Below are 20643 nucleotides of genomic sequence, written 5' to 3'. Positions count from 1 at the left end.
TTTTTTTTTTTACTACTTATTCAATGCTTAAGATAACTGCTACTTGTAACAGTTTTTTCTTCAACAAAATTGGATGACCAGTACGGAACTCTCGAAGATGAAATTGTGCATGAGCCCGTATTGTTCAAAGCTTAAACACAGTGTTGCTAATAGTAAAAGTTGAATGGTCACCGACAGTTTGATCTATTATATTTTCCCGTTGAGATATCCCTATGATTGTTAAACACCGATCCAGAAATTTAGCCTTGCAAACTTTGCTATGAATTTTGTTCAGATCAGAATTTTGTTCTGATCAGAAGTCACACGCGAAGAATTTATTTTGAATTTGTTTGGAAAAGCTTTACCAGATAAATATTAGCTGGTTTGCCTAATAATGAATATTTCATAGAATTTATTCTACCTATAATTCACTGATTGATCTGATCTTTATTCACTGTTTAAAACAAAGGGAAAATTAAAGTTTCAAAATGATAACAATGTTTTTAACAGAATACGTATTTGTCCGGTCGGACAGATTTGTGTAGATTGCAGAATAAATGGTAACCACTAGTTGAAAAGTTCAGATGACTTATCAATATATATAATCAATATGTTGAAAAAGTACACTCATTATAAAAATTGTCACAATTAACAGTCGTTTGTCATTGTCCGGGTTTTAATCGTTTCTTTCATACTTGTCTTTACTTTTCAGTATTATAATCTAGAGTAGGTTTATTATGATTTCAATAGGCTATTGTATTTTTTCTGTTCTAATGTGCATTTATAGATTTTCTTAAATTTCTTGTGTTTCAACTGTTTTTTAAATCGGTATGTTTTAATAAGGACCATGATGCAAAAACAGCTTTGCTGATCATGTTTTTATTCTGAATGAATGTTACAGTACACGAATGAATGAATTACACACAAAAAAAAGTTATTTACGTTATTTATATATGAATATATATCATGAATGAATGAATGAACGAAAAGATAGATAATTAGAAATGCATGAATAAATGAATGAATGATAAACAGGCGGGAGGCATCGCATCGGACTCTCTGTTGGCCATCCTTGGCCTGATCGAGATGATTGTAGCCATTGTGGCTTCAGCTTACTGCTGTGGTGGCATGGCCTGTTGCAACTCGTCTTCACAAACCGCCACCACTCTGGTGAGTATTTGTTGAACCCCCACCTAGATAGACAGGATTGGACAGCCAATTTTGTGAAGAGTAGCATTATTTTTTCCTTTCCTTCGAATCCATTGTCTAAAGAGTAATTCAACCACGTATACTTGGAGCGGATTCCACTCTTTTGGTTTAAAGAGACGCTCCCCGGGAAGAACAAATCAATCGTGAGCGAAGGTCAAGGTGGCATGCTATTCTTTTCAAAATTACTTCACACAATCTAAATATCTAAATATGATCACATTTCTCCTGTTCTCAAAAAGCTGCACTGGTTGCCAATCCGCAAGCGCTTCGAATTCAAAATCCACTTCCTCACATTGGAAGGTTGTAAATGGAGTGGCACCAAACTATTTACAAAATATTGTTATGTCTTATACACCAGCTCGTAGTCTAAGATCATCACACCATCATCTTCTTATGATTTTCAGCTGCAGTACCTTCTCTATGGAATAATTTACCATTAAATCTAAGAATCATAACTTCTTAGAGACCTTTAAATCTAAGCTGAAATCTCATCTTTTTTTAACAATACCTGTACTTGGCACTATGACACTCGTTTAAACTATTTTAATCTTTCAATTTTTCTTGTGCGCCTCGGAATAAACTTGTCTAGATAGAAGGCGCTATATAAATGCCTATAATTATTTATTCATTTAAAAAAAAAAATCTTGACATTTTGAAGTTTGATAAACGTCTGTATACCAATTACTATTTCTAATTGCTATTTCTCTCTGCTCGTTACAAATATGTCTTTGGATGGCAGGGATTTCTTCTGCTAGTTAGCATATTTCAGCGGAATTGTTTTCTTCAGTCAATACCATAATCTTCATACCCGTCACGTCCAAAACTGTGTGCAGACCCCCATTTGACTAGACGGTGAAATAAGACCTTATTTTAAAGAGTAGATATAGGTAAAAGAAAATGTCTAAGTACTTTTTGGGGGTACCATTTCCAGTATAATATGATTGAGTATAGCAGTCAAGAAGTATGTCTTCACTGGAGCTACGAACCCACAAAGGTCGCGGGTTCGAGCCCCTTGCATGGCACACCAGACATTTAATACTACCAAAAGACATCATTTGCGAATTGATATGAGCGACCCTACATGGTACCAATGGCATGTGGCAAGACACAAATAAACATTTTTTACTAATTAATATGTACCTGATAGAATGTATTCCTTGCCATGATCACACGATAATCGCTTCAGCGGCAGGTGTAGCCAGAATAATGCTGTCCAACAGCGTATTAGTTGATCAAATGTATTGTCAACTATACAAAATTAGATAGGGTCAATTTCATTATTTGTTTTTCATCCTACATGTATTTCAATTGTTTCAATTTCCTTTGTAGTACACCCAACAGACATCTCCAATGGTTGTGACAGCAGGTATGTAGATAAAGATTGTTAGTGTGTTTGTTTACTTGTCAATTTATAGTTACTTGAGAACAAACATGATAGTTTCATTAATTAATTCATAAAGGAATTCCAACGAAAGGAAGTACAGACTGTGACACTAGGAGTATCAGAGCAAAGTTAACAAGAGTATAGATCGTGTGATATTTGAAATGTTCAACCAGCTGAAATGATAAATACTTAGTCTCATACACATTAATATAAACGTGTACGATCTTACTGAAATGTCCCGAAAAGAAATTATGGTTTTCGGTAGAATTAAGAAACACTCACATTGAATTTAAAGATAGACAAATGTACATTCATGGTAATTGATTCATCTACCTATCAATTGTATTAAATGTCTGTATGGAATTTATTTGTACCTAAACATTTGGTAAACCTCTTTAATTAAAATGCTGAATTTTGGTGAAATTTGGGCAAGTTTAATTTTGAGTCCCATATGTCCCAAAGCATTGTGGAATTAGAAAACACGGTGACACTGAAAACTACCAATTCAACCCGATTACTGGTAAGATCACAGCTAAAAGGGATTTCATTTTTTTACAATCTTAGGTAAACAACAATCGTGGGTAAACAACAATCTTTAAAATGTGGTCGGTATACTTCTAATTCCTTACATTTACATTGTCGCTACACAGGCCAGTACAATCAGCCGGCGGGAATCGTTCAGGTCCCTCCCACATACAACGTTCAGCAGGCGTATTCCCCTGCTGACCAGCCTGTTGCTCCAGCTCCCTACACTCAAGCTCCTGGTGCCCGGTACAACCAGGCTCCTATTCCCCCGTACAACCAACAAGCAGCTTCTGCACAGACCAAACCTGGCGAGGTGGTGGCTTAAATGTGCTAAGAAAATGGGTTGTATTTGTAAAACTAGCAGTTACATGCACATACGTACATTTGGAATAACAAACAATAGCTAAATGTTTGAAAAAAGAATGCAAGCCTATTCCGAGACACACAGACATTTAAGGGTTCTTGTAACTTTGTCTCAGCTTCTGAAACAAAATCCTGGATTTATCTAATGCTGTAATCATACTTATAAACCTAAGGTCAGTCAGGAACCCCATGACTTTTACAAGCCGATCGCCTGTCTCATTATCAAGATATTTATGATTGGAAATCGAAACCAATTTTGCGTTTTCCTAACGGTTGTCATAACACTACAGTCTATTAGGGAAAACGAGTATGGGAAAACCGGTCACTCAAAGATTTATCCTTTTTTGGGAGCTTCTTGATCATTTTGAGGCGCAAATTTTGTTTAAGGCTTCAATATTACACCATATCACATACACTGATAACACGTAGGGCGTGCATCTCAGATTTAACATTTAATTTGTTAAACGATGCCTTTGAGAGAAAAAGTAGGTAATCCCCACAAACTTTTAAATATTCTAAAGAGAGTAGTTTGGGTTCTAAACCGTGTTCATAATTTGACATCTCTTTTATTCAATTTCTTCAATTGGTAAATAATATATAACATGTGGGGAAAAAAAATATGCAAAATTAACGGCAGATCTAGTTTGATAGAAGCGCAAAATTGGTCATGATATCCTGACAGGATCATTAAAATTCAAGCCACGTCAAATCAGTACTTGATGATGAAACAATTACTCAAGCAAGAAGTTACTTATTATTCCAGCAAGAAGAGCGTCATTCCAGCTGTTTGCCAACAATTGCAAGGCTTTTTCTAGTTTTATGAATACGGCCCATTTTACCCTCTTGGTTACATCATCTTCGTATCACATCCCCTTAAAATATATAATTGACGGGTGGAGTGGCGTAGCTTAAATGAAATAACATCATAAACTATATTATATCGTCTAGTGCTGTGGGATGAAGGTAAGATAAGTGTTTATTACGTGAGGCTGACTTTCTTCCCCCCCCCCCCACTCCATCATTCCTCCCGCGTTAGAAATAAGGAACCCTTTTCTTACATTGATTACGGGGCTGGACATCAAGTTATTTCTCTTGATGACTGCATAGAAAGATCTATTGAAAGAACAACACAATCAACAACAACAAACGTAAGTAAGTAACAAAAAGCAGCAACGAACTTCTCAACTTTAATGTCAGTCACAAATGGTCATCAATCCAGTTAAAACAGGTTTAATATTATGGAAACGCCGTCACTGGATATTACAGAACGAACAATATGTAAACAGGCAAGTGGTAGATGAAAATGCATATTGCATTTGAAGAAATGAATGGGCTTATTTTCCCAATCGCTTTTAATATGAACCATCTAAATGTGAATTTAGGAGACCAAACAAAGATCATTTGAAATTGTAATTAAAAAATGAGTGAATGCTTTATTTAACTTTGTTTTGGATTAAAATCGTGTGTTGATGTTGATTCTGTATCACTTTAACCTTGAAAATAAGTAGCCTTTATCTAGTTGCCTGAATTGAAGTTGAATATATTCCTTTGCCAATGTATTATTTTTACCTGATGATATATTAATGTTGTGCCTTTCGATCTTTTGACTGTCTAGGAAGAAATCAATTCGTTAATTAATTTCGTTTACAAAGATAAATACAATTTAAAAAGGGATGTGAAGTGAAACGAATTGTAGATGTTTGTATAAAATTGATCTTTGCTGAAACTACGCTGTAAATTTGAGGTTTTGTACATTTAGCTGAATTATCACATCTTACAAGGCACGTATTGTAGAACACATCTTTTATATTTGATAATCTTTTTTGTTTTTTGTAGATGAAACTTTTGAGCAGCTGTAAATTCATAGATTCAGTACAATAAATCTTTACTTTATAATATATTTCAAAGTATTAACAGATTATAGAAAAATTGATTATGAGATGTGCGAGAATAACAAGCTTCTGGACGAAAATTTGTTGAACAAAGTATAACTTTGAATGAAAAAAGTGTTGAAATGTACGGGTCATCCTAGATATTGAATTTTTACACGTTGGACATGCTGGAAGAAGGCGAATGGCTGCTTTTAATATGACTGCATGTTAAAGAAGCGTGATGCATCCCCCATCACTTAGCAAAACAATCAAGTTATAATATTTGTATACATGCTTCGTACTTTAAAATTAACACTAATAGAATTTCTAATGCTTCTTTTATTATACACAGAGGTCCAGCCGACGGTATCATCTTCACAATAAATGTTTATATTTTGATCAATCGGTAATAACTCGTTGTTGCTAATTTGACCACGGAGAGAGACAAAAAGAGAAAGAGAGAGAGAGAGAGAGAAAGAGAAAGACAGACAGAAAGACAGAGAGAGAGAGATACAAAAAAGAGACACAAAAGAGAGAGATGAATGGAGGAAAAATGAGAAAAGGAGATGAGAGGGACAACGAGAGATAGAGAAAGAGAAAGAGTGAGAGACCAGGAATATTTGATATGAAGAGACCGAGAAATATAGGGGAATTGAGGGAAGAAACAGAGGGTAAGAGGGAGAGGGACACATACACAGACTCACACAAAAAAGAAGAGAGGAATGGGATGTAGATATAGAGGATGAGGGAATGAGAAGAGACAAAGATAGAGAGAGAGTGAGATAGGGAGACCGAGAAAGACAGAGTAATGGAGACAAGATAGAGAGACAAAGAGAGGGAGGGGGTCTGGAGAAGATCAGCGATTGCAATACGTCATACATTCACGAAGTTGGATGTAGTGGGAAACATTTAAGTTACCTCTACTTTCGAATTTTGAAATCTAACAAAAGGGAATTTATAAGATATATCTGGAATTATATTTCAAAATGCAATTACAAATGAATTTACCGCAGGTCGAGCGCCCGCTACACTGATCATCTGTCCAACGATTATTCGTCATTATCTAGGCATTCCGTATATTAAGTTGCTTGCATATACGTCAGTCAGTATAAAACCACTTACATCGTCCACAACCGGGATCCAGTTCTCTATTGTAAATTCCGCCCGCAGTATTTATATAATACCTGCTGTAGTGTGTGAGATTATACAGCGTCATAAAAGGACTTGGTTTGAGGCAGACATTTTAAACAGGCACCCAAAGCAAGATTCACCTCTTTTTTATCCGTAAGTACGATAGGTCCTGCAAAATTAATTTCGAGTTTTTTTTTTACTGGAATAGAATTAATGAATGCTGTGTACTATTATCTTACTGCTGAATGATTCAAATCATGAGATCATTATCATTTCTAATTCTATTTTAATTCGCCATTTTTTTTTATGGGTACATGTATGTAGGCTTATTTGAAATATTAAACACACAGTTATGTTGATGGTGATGATGCAAATTGTGCACCAGGTGTGGTTCTTCCTAATTTTGATATGAATCTGATGAAGGAGAGTTCTCAAAACGTACGCAATATAAAAAAAGGAGTCATAATAACCGTATGTGCTTCCAATGAGTTTTATAAATCCTATTTAATTAGTAATTACTAAAGGTCGTCGTGAATTATTTGTAATTTGTTATGATCGGTAAGTTCAGAAGGTTCATGGTTTATGGTGGAATTGCAATTCTTGAAACCTCAGCAGGGGCTTCAAAAGTGGGGGGGGGGGGGGGTCACCAAAAAAGAAAAAGGGCACCTACAAAGGGAAATCTCAAAGCGAAAATATACAATCTTTTACACATTGGTATATACCCCTACACTGTGATTACATTATCAGGGATGATTTCAATATTTGTTTCACTTTATACACCATACAAGATATTGTTTAAGCATCATGTTTTGTAGTTGGGTGTGATGGTCTGAAAAAATATTTGCAAACGAACGAAGCGAGCAAGGAAAATTGTAATATTTGTGAGATCACAGTGCGAAACATTACATCTTATAAAGAGTAAAAAATCTAATCCTGATGGGGTTATAAGCAGATTCTCATAATGGAAGATTGAAAATTAATACCTTTGAAAAGTAACATAAGTATATAGATTCGTCCGAGCGTAGCGAGCGAGGTTTCGGAGAAATTGCTCTTGGTCGCTTGACATTTAGGGCGCGTTTAACGATAAGAGGAAAAAAGGGACACTCATGTGTTAAAGTACAAAGAGTAATCATCAGAGGTGAAAATGGAGTAATTCTTCCCTTAAAAAGAGGCACTCTCCAGGGATGAAAAAAAAAATCAGTCATGAGAATAGAAAATGGGCATTTGTTGACGGAAAAAGGGCCCCAATCAGATTTGGATAGGGGCATTTATTGAAGGTGAAAGGGGGCATTTATGAAAAGGGGATATGTCCCTTATTAGAAAGGAAATGGGGCACATGTCATTGTTAAAAGTGAAATTATCAGAGGTGAAAAGAGGACACTTATCGCACCTAAAAAGGGGCAATAACCAGATATGAAAAGGGGCATTTATCGGAGGTTAAGGTGGTACTTATCTGAAGTGAAAAGGAGTAACTTCTCGTACCTGAAAAGGGTCATTTACCAGAGAATGGGCGGTATTCCAGTGGGACAACTGTCCCACAGTCCTCAAATTTAGGGGCGTCACCTCTTTTTATGTTCCGAGGGGGGGGGGGAGGGGTGGGAGAGGCTGAAATCTGAGTGTCCAAGTAAAGCCTAGCGAGCGAAGCAAGCAGAGCGTTATAAGGACTAGGGTCCAGGGGCAAAGCTCCATCGAGGGGTCCACCCAAGGAAGCTCTTGGGTTTCCACGGGTTTCAGACCTTAGAAAGCAAAGATTTTCTTCCATTTGTCAAACCAGTCTTGCGTAAAATCAGTTGATATAAGGACTCAGTGTTTTATTTTGTTTTATTGATACGTAATTATTCCCTTCGTATCTTGTAAGAACAGTCGCTACGACATTTTTACATCTATTTCACTCCCAAAATAAAAAACATTTCAAAATCAAAATTATTAACTTTTGATAGATTTTCAAGATTTTTAAAATTTCGGTACTTATGATACTAATATCTTAAGTACCGAAATTTAGGGTCAGTGGCGTAATTATAAGCAGTTATTAAGCGTTCAAGAGTACGTTGATAAGATATAGGTTAAGTTACAATACAACACATCTACGAACTAGTATCCATTATATTAGTTACTGTCAAATAAAGGGCTTAGTATACGTGAAATGGACAGTGTTTTCAAACGTTTTTTGACGTTTTGGATTTTTTTTTTACATCAGCTTCAAGTTTAATAGTCAAATACTGGATGCACAATATTGATATCAAGGTAGGTATAGTCATTAAAAAGAGACCTTTTAAAAAGTGGAAATGCCTTTAATTCTATAACCCGATTATCATAGTCATGAGGGCCTGTGGTAAAACTTGTTTAAAGGGAATATTTCTATGAAACATATTATCAGTTTTATAGAAAAAGATATTTAAAGTTAGAAATAGATTTACCATTATAATTTTGGACCTCCGATATTCAATCGGAAAAGTAAATAAACAGGAAAGCGATTGATAACACTCCAATGACTCCAATAACACTCCAATCATCTAGGTATCTACACAATGCACAGCTAGTATGTTACGGTCGTAATAAACACATGTGTGCCATCTAAAGTGCCTCTTGGTCTGAAATGATAATATTTATGAATAAAAGGTACTAGTACTTGTTTCTCGGGGGCAACTTATATTCCAGCTTGTACATCATACGCCTACACAAACACCGAGGAAAAGAGTATTTCCGTTGGAGGCGGAACATGCGTATCCTGTTTAGGGTATCAAAACAAATACATTAGTGTAGACAAAAAAGGTGTTTAAAACACACATCGCGTACGTTAAAAGTGTACATAATTCATAAATCATACACACAAGATGACGAGTATAAAAGAAGCTCCATTTTATTGCTAAACCAGCACGCCGATTACACTGTTAAATTGGTAATCTGAAGAAATGCTACAATCGTCTGCATAAAACTGCAAATACTCGTTTGAGGTATCAAAATTGTATAACACTAGAAATGATAAAGGACCTACTTGTTTAGGGTAGGAAAACCTCCCAGAAATACTTACTCAGGATATAATTTGGAGCTTCGAAAACATACTTGCTTTGGGTAAATTTTGAAAGTCTATGTATGCGCATGATGTACACACTGTAGCACAAACGTGATGAACGCTTGAAAGTTTGTCAAAGTGGAGCAAGGACTCTTATGATATGACCTTTATCAGCAACCGGGTATGAGGGAAACAAAATCAACTACTCAACCACAGTGCTGTTTGTGTCCCCGGAAAGTGATCCAACTCTTTTTTCTGGCTTAAAGGTAAAGAACAATTTTGGAAACGCCCCCCTCTCAAAAAAGTGAAATAGAAGCTATTATTCATAATAATATGAAAGAATATGTTTTGACTAATGACTGACTGATGATTCAAGGTTTGCCGGAAAGCCGCCTACTAATTTATATATTTGGTAAATTATCATATCGATCCGGCCTAAATAGATATGGCGAATTCACTTTACCATTGAACATTTGGGCATATAATTCTGTTTTTCGCGAATTTAGGTTGAAGTATTGCCATCTAAACCTCTGAAGGAAATATTTAAACAATATTGAATGGACTTTTTCACCCAAAACCCTTGAACCGCAATTTTACCACTACCGTTCTATATCTTTAAACCACCATGATTTCCATATAAGGGGTTTATTTTCCCAGTCTTTACGATGATATCAACTCTCAGTTCGCTCACCACCGAGATCCGCGCGAATAATTGGTATGGTATGGTATGGTATGGTATGGTATTTATTTCATTCTTCATAAAAAAACATATACAATACATACAGAGTATTTAAAAAAAAAGAGAGAAATATATAAATACATGTAGAAGGGTATCATTACAAATAATATGAATACAATAAAATTAACAAGGAAATTAGTTAAGAAAGAAAATTTATGTCGAATGAGGGGTCAACAAAAAAGAGCATTTAGCCTTGTTAAACGTTGACCCCTAAACAAATACGTAATTAACATAACATTAAGAAGAAAAAGAAAGCAGGTAGAAACAGTAAAACGGAAAAGGAAAACATTATACAAAAAAAATAGCATATATATATATATACTATGATATTTAGGTTATTGAGTACAAATTTGATAAAAACAATCGGAAGGAACGTTTAAAACTATTTAAGGAAGGTTGATTCTTTAGATGGTTTGGAATCGTGCTCCATAGATGAGGATCTTTATAAAAAATAGTAAACTTTGAAATATTAGTTCTAACTTTTGGCAGATGGTATTCAACAGCATTACGTGTATTATAATTATGTATGTTACTATTTAAAATAAATTTTGATGTAATTGGAGATGGTAATAAACCTCTAGAACACATAAACATAAATATTGCAATATTCAATCTATTAATGTCATAAACATTTAGGAGATTTAACTGGGAAAAGATTGGCAAAGTATGAGCATGATATGGTGAATTAAAAATTATTCTTATGGCTTTTTTCTGCAAAACAAATAGTTTAGTAATAAAATAATCATGATTGTTTGACCAAGCAATATTACAATAATTGACATGGGAGAAAATCAATGCATAATATAACATAACTAAAATATGTCTTGGAAAATGTCTCAAACGGTAAATAATGCCAACAGCTTTGGCAACACGATTGCATACGACACCAACGTGTTCATGCCATGTTAAAGATTCATCGATATGAACACCTAAAAATTTCACACAAGAAGTACGATTAATTTGATGACCATAAAAATTGATTGCAAAATTATCTTTAATACGTCGTTTAGTGAATACAATATATTGGGTTTTAGCAACATTCAAAACTAGTTTATTGTTGATCAACCATTCACTTAATTTATTTATTTCAGAATTGAATGAATCAACTAGCGTACGGAGATTATTATGAGACATGAACACACTGGTATCGTCTGCAAATAATATAAAATGTAACAAATCAGATGAACTCACAATATCATTAATATAAATTAAAAAAGTAAAGGACCAAGTATTGAACCCTGGGGCACTCCACAACGAATGGGCAAATATGAAGATTGTTGATTTTGAATAGAAACAAATTGTTGACGATTTGATAAATAATCTTTAAATAATTGCTAAAGAATTCCACGAATACCATAAGCCTCTAATTTACGTAACACAATTAAATGATCTAAAGTATCAAAGGCTTTACTTAAATCAAGAAATAAACCAATTGTGAACTGTCTAGAATCAATTGCAACTTTGATAGCTATAATTATAAAAATTTTCGCCAATCACAGAACTGTAAAAAGTCGACGCCCCTTGTTAGCCTTGATGAAAATCCTAACATGGAGCACACATTTTGTGCTCTAAGGCACTTTTACAAAAAGTAGGGCCCCATAGAGCTTATCATACGAAATACAAGACTTCCATAATTTGGGGGAAAAACTCTATTGTGTCCTCCACCCTTAACATTTGTTGGGGTCCCCCTGTCGCCCCCCCCCCCCTCCCCACACCCCCTAATTGACGCCTGTGCTCTAAATTGCATCCATAAATGTATTTTTACCCTATTTTTATCTTTACAACTCTTGTCAGTTTTTACCAAACTTTCTCATCGTACACAGCAAGTTACCTCTGACATGCAGGCCACGTCTTATCCCACCCAGCCTGGAGTCCCGGGCCAGACTTTCTACGGCCACCAGCCCGCTCCAGTTAGCTATGTCATTCCGGTGCAGAACCCGAACTCGTCGAGTGGCGTGTCGCAGAACTTTAACGGAGCTGCCGGGAGAGCGACTGGTTGGCTGCAGCTGTCCCTTGGCATCGGGAGCATCGTCGTCGCCATTCCCGAGTTGGTTCTCGGCTTAGGAGTAGGCTTTTCCGGCATGGGAATTTGGGCCAGTGTTCTGGTAAGTTGCCTCTGTCCTTCTCCTTTGGAGTATGCGATTGTTCCTTACATGATTAACACTTTCGCAATGACATTGAAAATCAACCTGAGGCAATGTTAATAGTCACACCCATCATCCGTGAAATGTGCGAACATTTCAACGACTTATTGCATAATCCCCCACAATGCATGTCATGCATTGTGGGGGATTATGCAATGGGATAAACAGTGCGTATCCTAAAACTGTACCCAACTTTGATAGCTCCTAATTACAAATTCATAACAAATATGACTTTGAAATCTATTTCATAGTGAAGAGTAATTTATTTTTCCTGTCCAATGATACCCTATTCATAATATTTCTGCCACAGGTGACTGAGCACCAGGGTCTTTAAAAAGTGTTGTCAAAATTGCACTGTAACAAGTTTTTGTTGATGGAACGATTGCGGATCAGTCCTTATGCATGTGCTCCTTAGTCATAAATCCTCTGAAAATTCAAATAATGCCTCTTGCTTCAGTGCTTCATTGTTTAAAATGATACAATGTATTTAGGCTTTCACAAATTCTTGTTACGATCCATAGGATAGCCTGTAATTATTTTGAACAGCCTACTAACTCCGTGTCTCATGATATCTAGCTTCATACTGCTTACTTCTCCGCTGCGCCATTTCATACGCGTGAGAGGCATACGGTGTTCATCTTGAATATCGAATGAAAACCCAAAGGTTATTCAGGAAATAACATATAGGATGATGAGTATAACAAAAAATGATAGTAGACGTTCATTATTGTATTCAAAAAAACATCCCGAATAAACTTCATCCATTTTGTATCAGTTAATGAGAATGGCTGCCCTAAATAAGGGATGAGAATGAAGTCATGATTGTAATCATCATATTAAAGAGAATACAATACACTTTTATTGTATTGAGAATTCTTTTAGTTTGAGTTGATAACCTTTTATTTTCAACTAATGGCTTTGACCTACATTCATTGCTTCAGCCCTAAGTTGGTACGAGACGATTTTGACAACACTTTTTGAAAATCCTGCTGCTCAGTCATCCGTGGCAGCATAATACGAATATGGTATAATTAGACAAGGTATCAGTATAATCTTACCATGACATATGATTCAAGGTTACCTTTTTTGATTAGGAGCTACCAAAGTGCGATAAACTTTTGTTTACGCACTGAAACATTAGGGTAATCAAAATTCCCTTCAGATGATTTTCCGAACGTCTTTGCAATTATGTTGCTTTAAGGACTCGTCATCCAATTTACATTGTATGAACATGCATTTCGTCATCTTGTCAAATAAAAGCTTCTTCTGTACAATTTTATCCCTCTCTTATTGTTTTCTTATATCTCCTTCCTGACATTTCAATTGCATGTGTTATCATTTTTTTTTAATCTATGATTTTTTTTTTAGATGTATGAATAACAAAATATGGGATTGTTGAAATTAGTCATTGCTCATGATCACCCTTTCAAAACTTCTTCTTTGTGTTTCCATTGTGCAAATTTAGTAGTCTTTCATATTTCCTGAAAATTGTTATAATAAATGTTCAAATAAGAAAGACTTGATACATTTTAACACATAGCTTTCGAGGCCTCAATCACTTTTTAACCATTCGATCTCGATCAGGCGATTCAACTGAATTCTGCATCAGGTTTTACTTTACACAGACAGATTGGATAACTTTGTAATACCTCTAAAAAAGTTGGTTAGAGAAAAAAGAAAGATTTCAACTAGACTATTTATCCAATACCCAAATCAGTATTAAACTGCAAATATGTTGGTGTGTGTCTAAAGACAAATACACAGTGCACGGTACAAACAAATGGTTTGCACTTGTTTTAATGTTTATTTAATTTCAGCAAAACTCTAAATGTGAGAGGAATAAACACTAACATTCACAATCTACTATTAAATTGAACAACAACAAGAAAATGAAAATGGCAACCTAAATTTGTTTACTGTTTATAATACTTTGTGAATTAAGAGCAAGTCTATAAGAAAGACACACCATGGGTTGCCCTGCATACATGAAGAACAATAAGCAGTCTATTTTTGTAATTTTGATTGTAATGGCTGTTATTTATTCTCTTCCCCTAGTTCTACATTCCTACCGGAATCTTAGGAATATGTTCGATGCAGAAGAACACTTGCGTGGTATGTAAAATGTTGTATTCCTTGTTTAGTTTCATTTAGAAATATGTATTCTTTACCCATAACTCCTTTATATAAACGCGTTTCTTTGGCAAATTCGAGGGCTCATAATATGTTTACAGCTAACACACACATACTGCACACACACATGCACATGCGCGCGAGCCAACCCACGTACTGTTTTTGTTCCAAGGCCAATTATAGACTATTTAAATCCATTTAGCTGAGTAAATGATAGTGTCACTCAACAATATTAAAGCAATTACATATGTAACAACCATGACATTTGGTAATTCGCTAAGATATAGTTTATTCGTTTGTTTTTCTGTTGTTGTTTTTTCAAACAGTTATTTTTTAAAATCATTGTTTTCTAAGATCGTCGGCTATCTTACGATGTGTATCATCACGGCAAATGTTGCCTTTGTTCAAATGCTTCTTGGTGTCATTTGGACAGGAATCACCAGTGTCTTTCTTCATGACTTTGGCAACATTGACCACGGAATAGCGGTATGTATACACACTGCAAGTTGCTCATAAAGTTGGATTGCATTTTCCTTACGCCCTTCCATTTAATAAATGATTGTTACAATATGTTTTTTCTTGATAGATAAAGTTGCTATCTTGTCAGAAAATTAGTGATCTATCCCCCAGTTTTATGTTCCAGGTACTTTATCAGTGTCGAATATAATATAATATTTGGTTCCATTGTAATGTGCATTTATAGATTTTTCGTTAATTTCTTGTCTGTCAACTGTTTTTTTTTTATTATTAACTTTGTATGTTTTTAATCAGGACTATTAAGGAAAACAGCTTTGCTGATCATAATTTTATTCTGAACGAATGTTTCAATACATGAATGAATAGATAAATAAATGATTATTTTTTATCATGAATAAATGAAAGAATCGATAATTAAACAATGTAAATATAAGTAAATAAATAGATAAATGGTGTATAAATGAATAAATGAAGTAGTTAATAAATAGATAGATGAATAGTTAACGGAACTATTCGAATTCGATAAACAGGGGGGAAGCGTCGCAATTGACTCTCTGTTGGCAATCCTTGGCCTGATCGAGATGATTGTAGCCATTGTTGCTTCAGCCTACTGCTGTGGTGGCATGGCCTGTTGCAACTCATCTTCACAAACCACCACCACTGTGGTAAGTAATTGTTGTACCCCCCCCCCCTAAATAGACATGAATGGCTGCCATTCTCTTTTGTGGAGAGTCACATCTTTGGAGCAGATTCCACTATATTTCCACTGAAGGTGAACTTCCACTCTTTTGGTTTAAGAGAAACTCCCTAGGAAGAACACATAAATCGTGAGCGAAGTTCGAGGTGGCATCGGGGTGTACCCACCCACGCTCATCTTTTTTAAATCAGAATATTTTGAATTTAAAGACAACTGTATACAAATTGCAAAGAGTGATGACCTTGTTTTGGTTATTTCTCTCTGCTCGTTATAAATATGGCTTCAATTGGCCGGGATTTGTTCTGCTGGTTAGTACATTTCAGCTAAATTGTCTACTTTCGTCAACACCATCCCCTTAAAAGAAACCCCGTCCCGTCCAAAACTGTGTACAGACGCCCCTTTTACTAAATATTGGATTAAGACCTTATATAAAAGAGTAGATTTAGGTACATAGGTAAAAACAAAATGTCCAAGTATTTTCGTTGCGCCGTTTCCAGTATAATATCCTTAAGTATAGTAATCAAGTAGAATGACCTTTACTGGAACTACGAACCCACGGGTCGCGGGTTCGAGCCCCCGCATAGCACAACGGATATTTAATACTGCCAAAGGACATCATTTGCAAATTGATATGAGCGACATGTGGCAAGAGATAAATATAAATTTGCTACTCTCAATCAAGCTGAAGTAATAGGTACCTGATAAAATGTATTCCTTGCCATGATCACACGATAAACGCTACAGCAGCGGCAGGTGAAGCTAGAATAATGCTGTCCAACAGCGTATTAGTTGATCAAATTTATTATGAACTATACAAAAGTAGATCTATTATTACTTTTTGGTTTTCATCCTACATGCATTTCAATTGTCTCAATTTTCTTTGTAGTACACCCAACTGAACACTCCGATGGTTGTGACAACCGGTATGTATTAAAATAACGATTGTTTGTGTTTTTGTTTGAATTTCAATTCATATTTTCTTGATAAAAAACATGATCTTTTCATGAATTAATTCATAAAGGTATTCAAACGATAGGAAGTATAAACTGTGATACTAGGAATATCAGATCCAAGATCGTGTGATATTTGAAATTGTCGACTAGCTGAAATGATCAATACATAATCTCATACACACTGGTATAAACATCTGAGACCCACTGAAATGTCCTGAAAAAAATTCTGCTCTTGGGTAAAGTTAGGAACCGCTCACACTGAATTTAAAGATTGAAAAACGTACTCATATGGTAATAGAGTTATCTACCTTACAATTGTGTTTAATTTTTGTTTGGGGTATAATTATGCCCACATTTGGTAAACCTCCTAAATTCGAATGCTAAATTTTGATGAAATGTGGCAAGTTTATTACTGTGTCTCAAATGTTTCTAAGCCTTGTGGAATTTAAACGAATGATAAACACTGACAATTATCACTTCAACTTGATTACTGGTCAGATTCAAGCTAAATGGATTTCAACTTGCCACAATTAGGTACACTACAATCTTTGAAAATATGGTCGGTAGCGTATCGGACACGTACAAAAAGTTAGCAACGATGTTGCAAGTTCGAATGAAAATATTTTCAATACCTCGCAGTTTTGTTTATCATTCTTAAATGAATGCGCTTTAAGGGCAAGTCCACTCGAAAACTAACTTCTTTCAATTGAAGCAGAAAAAATCAGACAAACCAATCAAAAAAGTTAGAGCAGATAACTAATAAGAAAGTTATGAAATCTTAATCAAATTAAAGGCTTTGAAATCACGGGACAAATTGGCAACTCACTCATGGGTATGTGACGTCATTGCCTTACTATCCACTGATTGTCTTCTTTGTGTTGATAACATAAATTTCCAATTTCTCCCCTAAAAAAATGTATTTCCTCACACCAGTATCCAAGTTTTATTGATAGTAATATGTGTTTGTGTGGATGCACTAATATAGAGTTATTGTTTTCAGTTTAATCATGACAAAACGTGAATTTGAATAAACTATTTATATTAACATCATTAATTATGAATCATTATTATAAAAATAGTATAAATTCTTTAAAGTTCATAAAATATTTTCTGAAATGTCATGCACACATAATGATACAAATCATAACCTTGCAAAAGGCATGGGGAAATTGAGTTTTGGGGGATAACAAGGGAAATTAATTGGATAAAGATAAATAAAGCAATTGATAAGTAGTGAGGCAATTAAACGTCATTAACTAACAACCAGATCTGTCATTTTTAAAGTTCCATACTTTTTAAAATTTATCTATTAAAAGCAAATATTTTTTTAAGTGGACTAAGCCTTGATTTTTTTGGAAACAGCATTATTATCGATAACTTGATTAAACTTCCGTTAACTTTCTTAGAATTTGCATGTTACTCTGCTTCTTACTACCTGTTTATTTATCGCGATTTATGGGTGTTAAAGGGAAAGTATACTACTATTAAATTCCTTGATGTCCATTGTATCTACACAGGCCAGTACAACGTTCAGCAGACGTATCCCCCTGCTGACCAGCTTGTTGCACCTGTTCCCTACAACCAAGCTCCTGTTGCCCCGTACAACCAGGCTCCTGGTGCCCCGTACAACCAGGCTCGTGCTGCCCCGCATTACCAAGCTCTGGGTGCCCCGTACAACCAACAAGCAGCTGCTGCACCGACCAAACCTCTAGGAGTGGTGGCTTAAATGTGTTAGGAAAATAGATTGTATTGGTAAAACTAGCAATTACCCCGACATGCAAACGCTTAAATTGGGAATAATAATCAATAGCTATATGCTTGATCAATAAAATACAAGCTTACTCCGAGACACACGAACATTAAGAGAAAAGGTAGTTTATCCCTGCAACATTTCAGATATTATGAAGAGAGTAATTTGAGTTCTAAACTGTGGTACAGTGTTTATAATTTGACATCTTTTGTAATCTAATTTCTGCAGTTGGTGATTAAGATAGAAGGTTATGAAATTTTATATGCGAAAATAACGTCTGATCTATTTTGATAGAAGCGCAAGATGTTTGATGATGAAACAATTATTCAAGCAAGAAGTTACTTAATATTATTCTAGCAAGAAGAACGTCATTCCAGCTGTTTGCCAGCGATTGCTAGGCTTTTTCTAGTTTTATGAATACGGCCCATTTCACCCACTTGGTTTCATCTTCGTATAATTGACGGGTGGAGGGGGCAGGGCTTAAATGAAATAACATCGCAAATGTTATTATATTGACTAGTGCTGAGGGATGAAGGTAAGATAAGTGTTCTTTATTTACTTTGCGAGCCTGAAATTCTCCCCTCCCCATCATTCAACCCCATGTTACAAATAAAGAACACTTTCCTACATTGATTAGAGGGCTGGGTATCAAGTGAATTCCCTTGATGAGTGCATAGAAAGATCTATTAAAAGAACAACAATATCAACAACAACAAACAACATCAATAACAAAACACAGCAACGACCTTCTCAACTTCAATGTCAGTCACAAATGACCATAAATCCAGATAGAACAGATTTAATAAAGGAAACATCGCTGAATATTACAGCACTTAACATTTGTAAGCAGGCAAGTTGTAGATAAAAAAGTATATTGCATTTGAAAAAAATGGGCTAAATTTCACAATCGTTTTATAAACCATCAAAATATAATTGAGGAGATCAAACAAGAACATCTGAAATTGTAATTTAAAAAATGGAAGAATGCTTTATTTAACTTTGATATAGATTAAAATTGTGTGTTGATGTTAATTCCGTATCACTATAACCTTGAAAATAAGTAGCCTTTATCTAGTTGCCTGAATTGTAGTGGAATATATTCAATTACTAACGTATTTGTTTAACCTGATGATATATTTATGTTGTGCCTTTCGATATTTTGACTGTCATTTATGAAGTAATCAATTCGTTTATTAATTCAGTTGACGACGATAGATGAAAAGAAAACAAGATTTGAAGTGAAACGAATTGTAGATATTTGTGTTGAAATTTATCTTGACTGAAACTACGCTGAAAATGTGAGGCTTTTTACATTTAGCTGAATTCTCACATCTTACGAGGCACCTATTGTAGAAGACATCTTTCATATTTGTTTATCTTTGTTTTTTGTAGATGAAATATTTGAGCGGCTGTAAATCCATAGCTTTAGTACTTTAAATCTTTATTTTAAAGAATATTTTAAAAATACGAACATTATAAAAAAGTGACCCTTTCATTCCTTTATATTTCAGTTAGTTCAATTTGTTATGTTCAATACAAAACAACGTTGACACATTGGACATGCTGAAAAAAGGCCATTGGCTGCTTTCAATGTGACAGTTTGATAAAAATGGATGATGCTCCCCCCCCCCCCCTCTTCTCCAACTAACCAAAACAATACAATTATACCATTTGTATACATGATTCTTACTTATTGACAAATAACAATTAATCGAATGTCTGATGCTTGTTATCATTCACAGAGGTACAACCGGAGGTGAACGTATCATCTTTACAATAAACGTTTATAATTTGATCAATCGGTATTAACCCGTCATTGCTAACTCGACCAACGGAGAGAGAGAGAGAGAGAGAAAGAGAGAGAGAGAGCGCGAAAGAGAAAAGAGAGATAAAAGCGAGATGAATGGAGGAAAAATGAGAAAAGGAGATGAGAGGGACAAAGAGAGAAAGAGAGAGAAAGAGAGAGAGAGAGAAAGAGTGTGTGAGAGAGAGAGAAAGAGAGAGGAATGGAGGGAAGAAGCAGAGGGTAAGGGATGGAAAGGGACACCGACACACGCCAAGAAAAAAAGAGAGGAATGGGATTTAGATATAGAGAATGGGGGAATGAGTGGGAAAAAGGAAGAGAGATTGAGAGTGACCAAGGAAGACAGAAGAAAGGAGACAAGAAAGAGAGACAAAGAGAGGGAGGAGCCTGGAGAAGATCAGAGATCGCAACACTTCATACATTCACGAAGTGTGATGTAGTGGGAAACAATAACATAACCCTACTCTCGAAATC

General features: G+C 35.1%; 1 protein-coding gene across 2 annotated transcripts; it reads left to right on the top strand.

The window, feature by feature from the left end:
* Window positions 1-6439: 6439 nt before the first annotated feature.
* Window positions 6440-20164, top strand: LOC100889880. 2 transcript variants are annotated; one of them, XM_003729925.3, is made up of 7 exons: window positions 6440-6615; window positions 12038-12319; window positions 14414-14470; window positions 14843-14974; window positions 15496-15630; window positions 16549-16585; window positions 18133-20164. In XM_003729925.3, the coding sequence occupies exons 2-7, from the start codon at window positions 12053-12055 to the stop codon at window positions 18339-18341; spliced, it is 837 nt and encodes a 278-aa protein (XP_003729973.2). In that variant the 5' UTR covers window positions 6440-6615; window positions 12038-12052; the 3' UTR covers window positions 18342-20164. The 2 variants fall into 2 exon arrangements, with proteins under 2 accessions (XP_003729973.2, XP_011664292.2); XM_011665990.2 differs by having other exon boundaries at window positions 12009-12319.
* The last annotated feature ends 479 nt before the right edge of the window (window positions 20165-20643 follow it).

This window comes from Strongylocentrotus purpuratus, unplaced genomic scaffold (genome assembly GCF_000002235.5).
Source record: "Strongylocentrotus purpuratus isolate Spur 01 unplaced genomic scaffold, Spur_5.0 spur5_scaffold_7, whole genome shotgun sequence".
NCBI classification, from domain to species: domain Eukaryota; kingdom Metazoa; phylum Echinodermata; class Echinoidea; order Camarodonta; family Strongylocentrotidae; genus Strongylocentrotus; species Strongylocentrotus purpuratus.
This window is presented reverse-complemented; position numbering and strand designations above follow the sequence as displayed.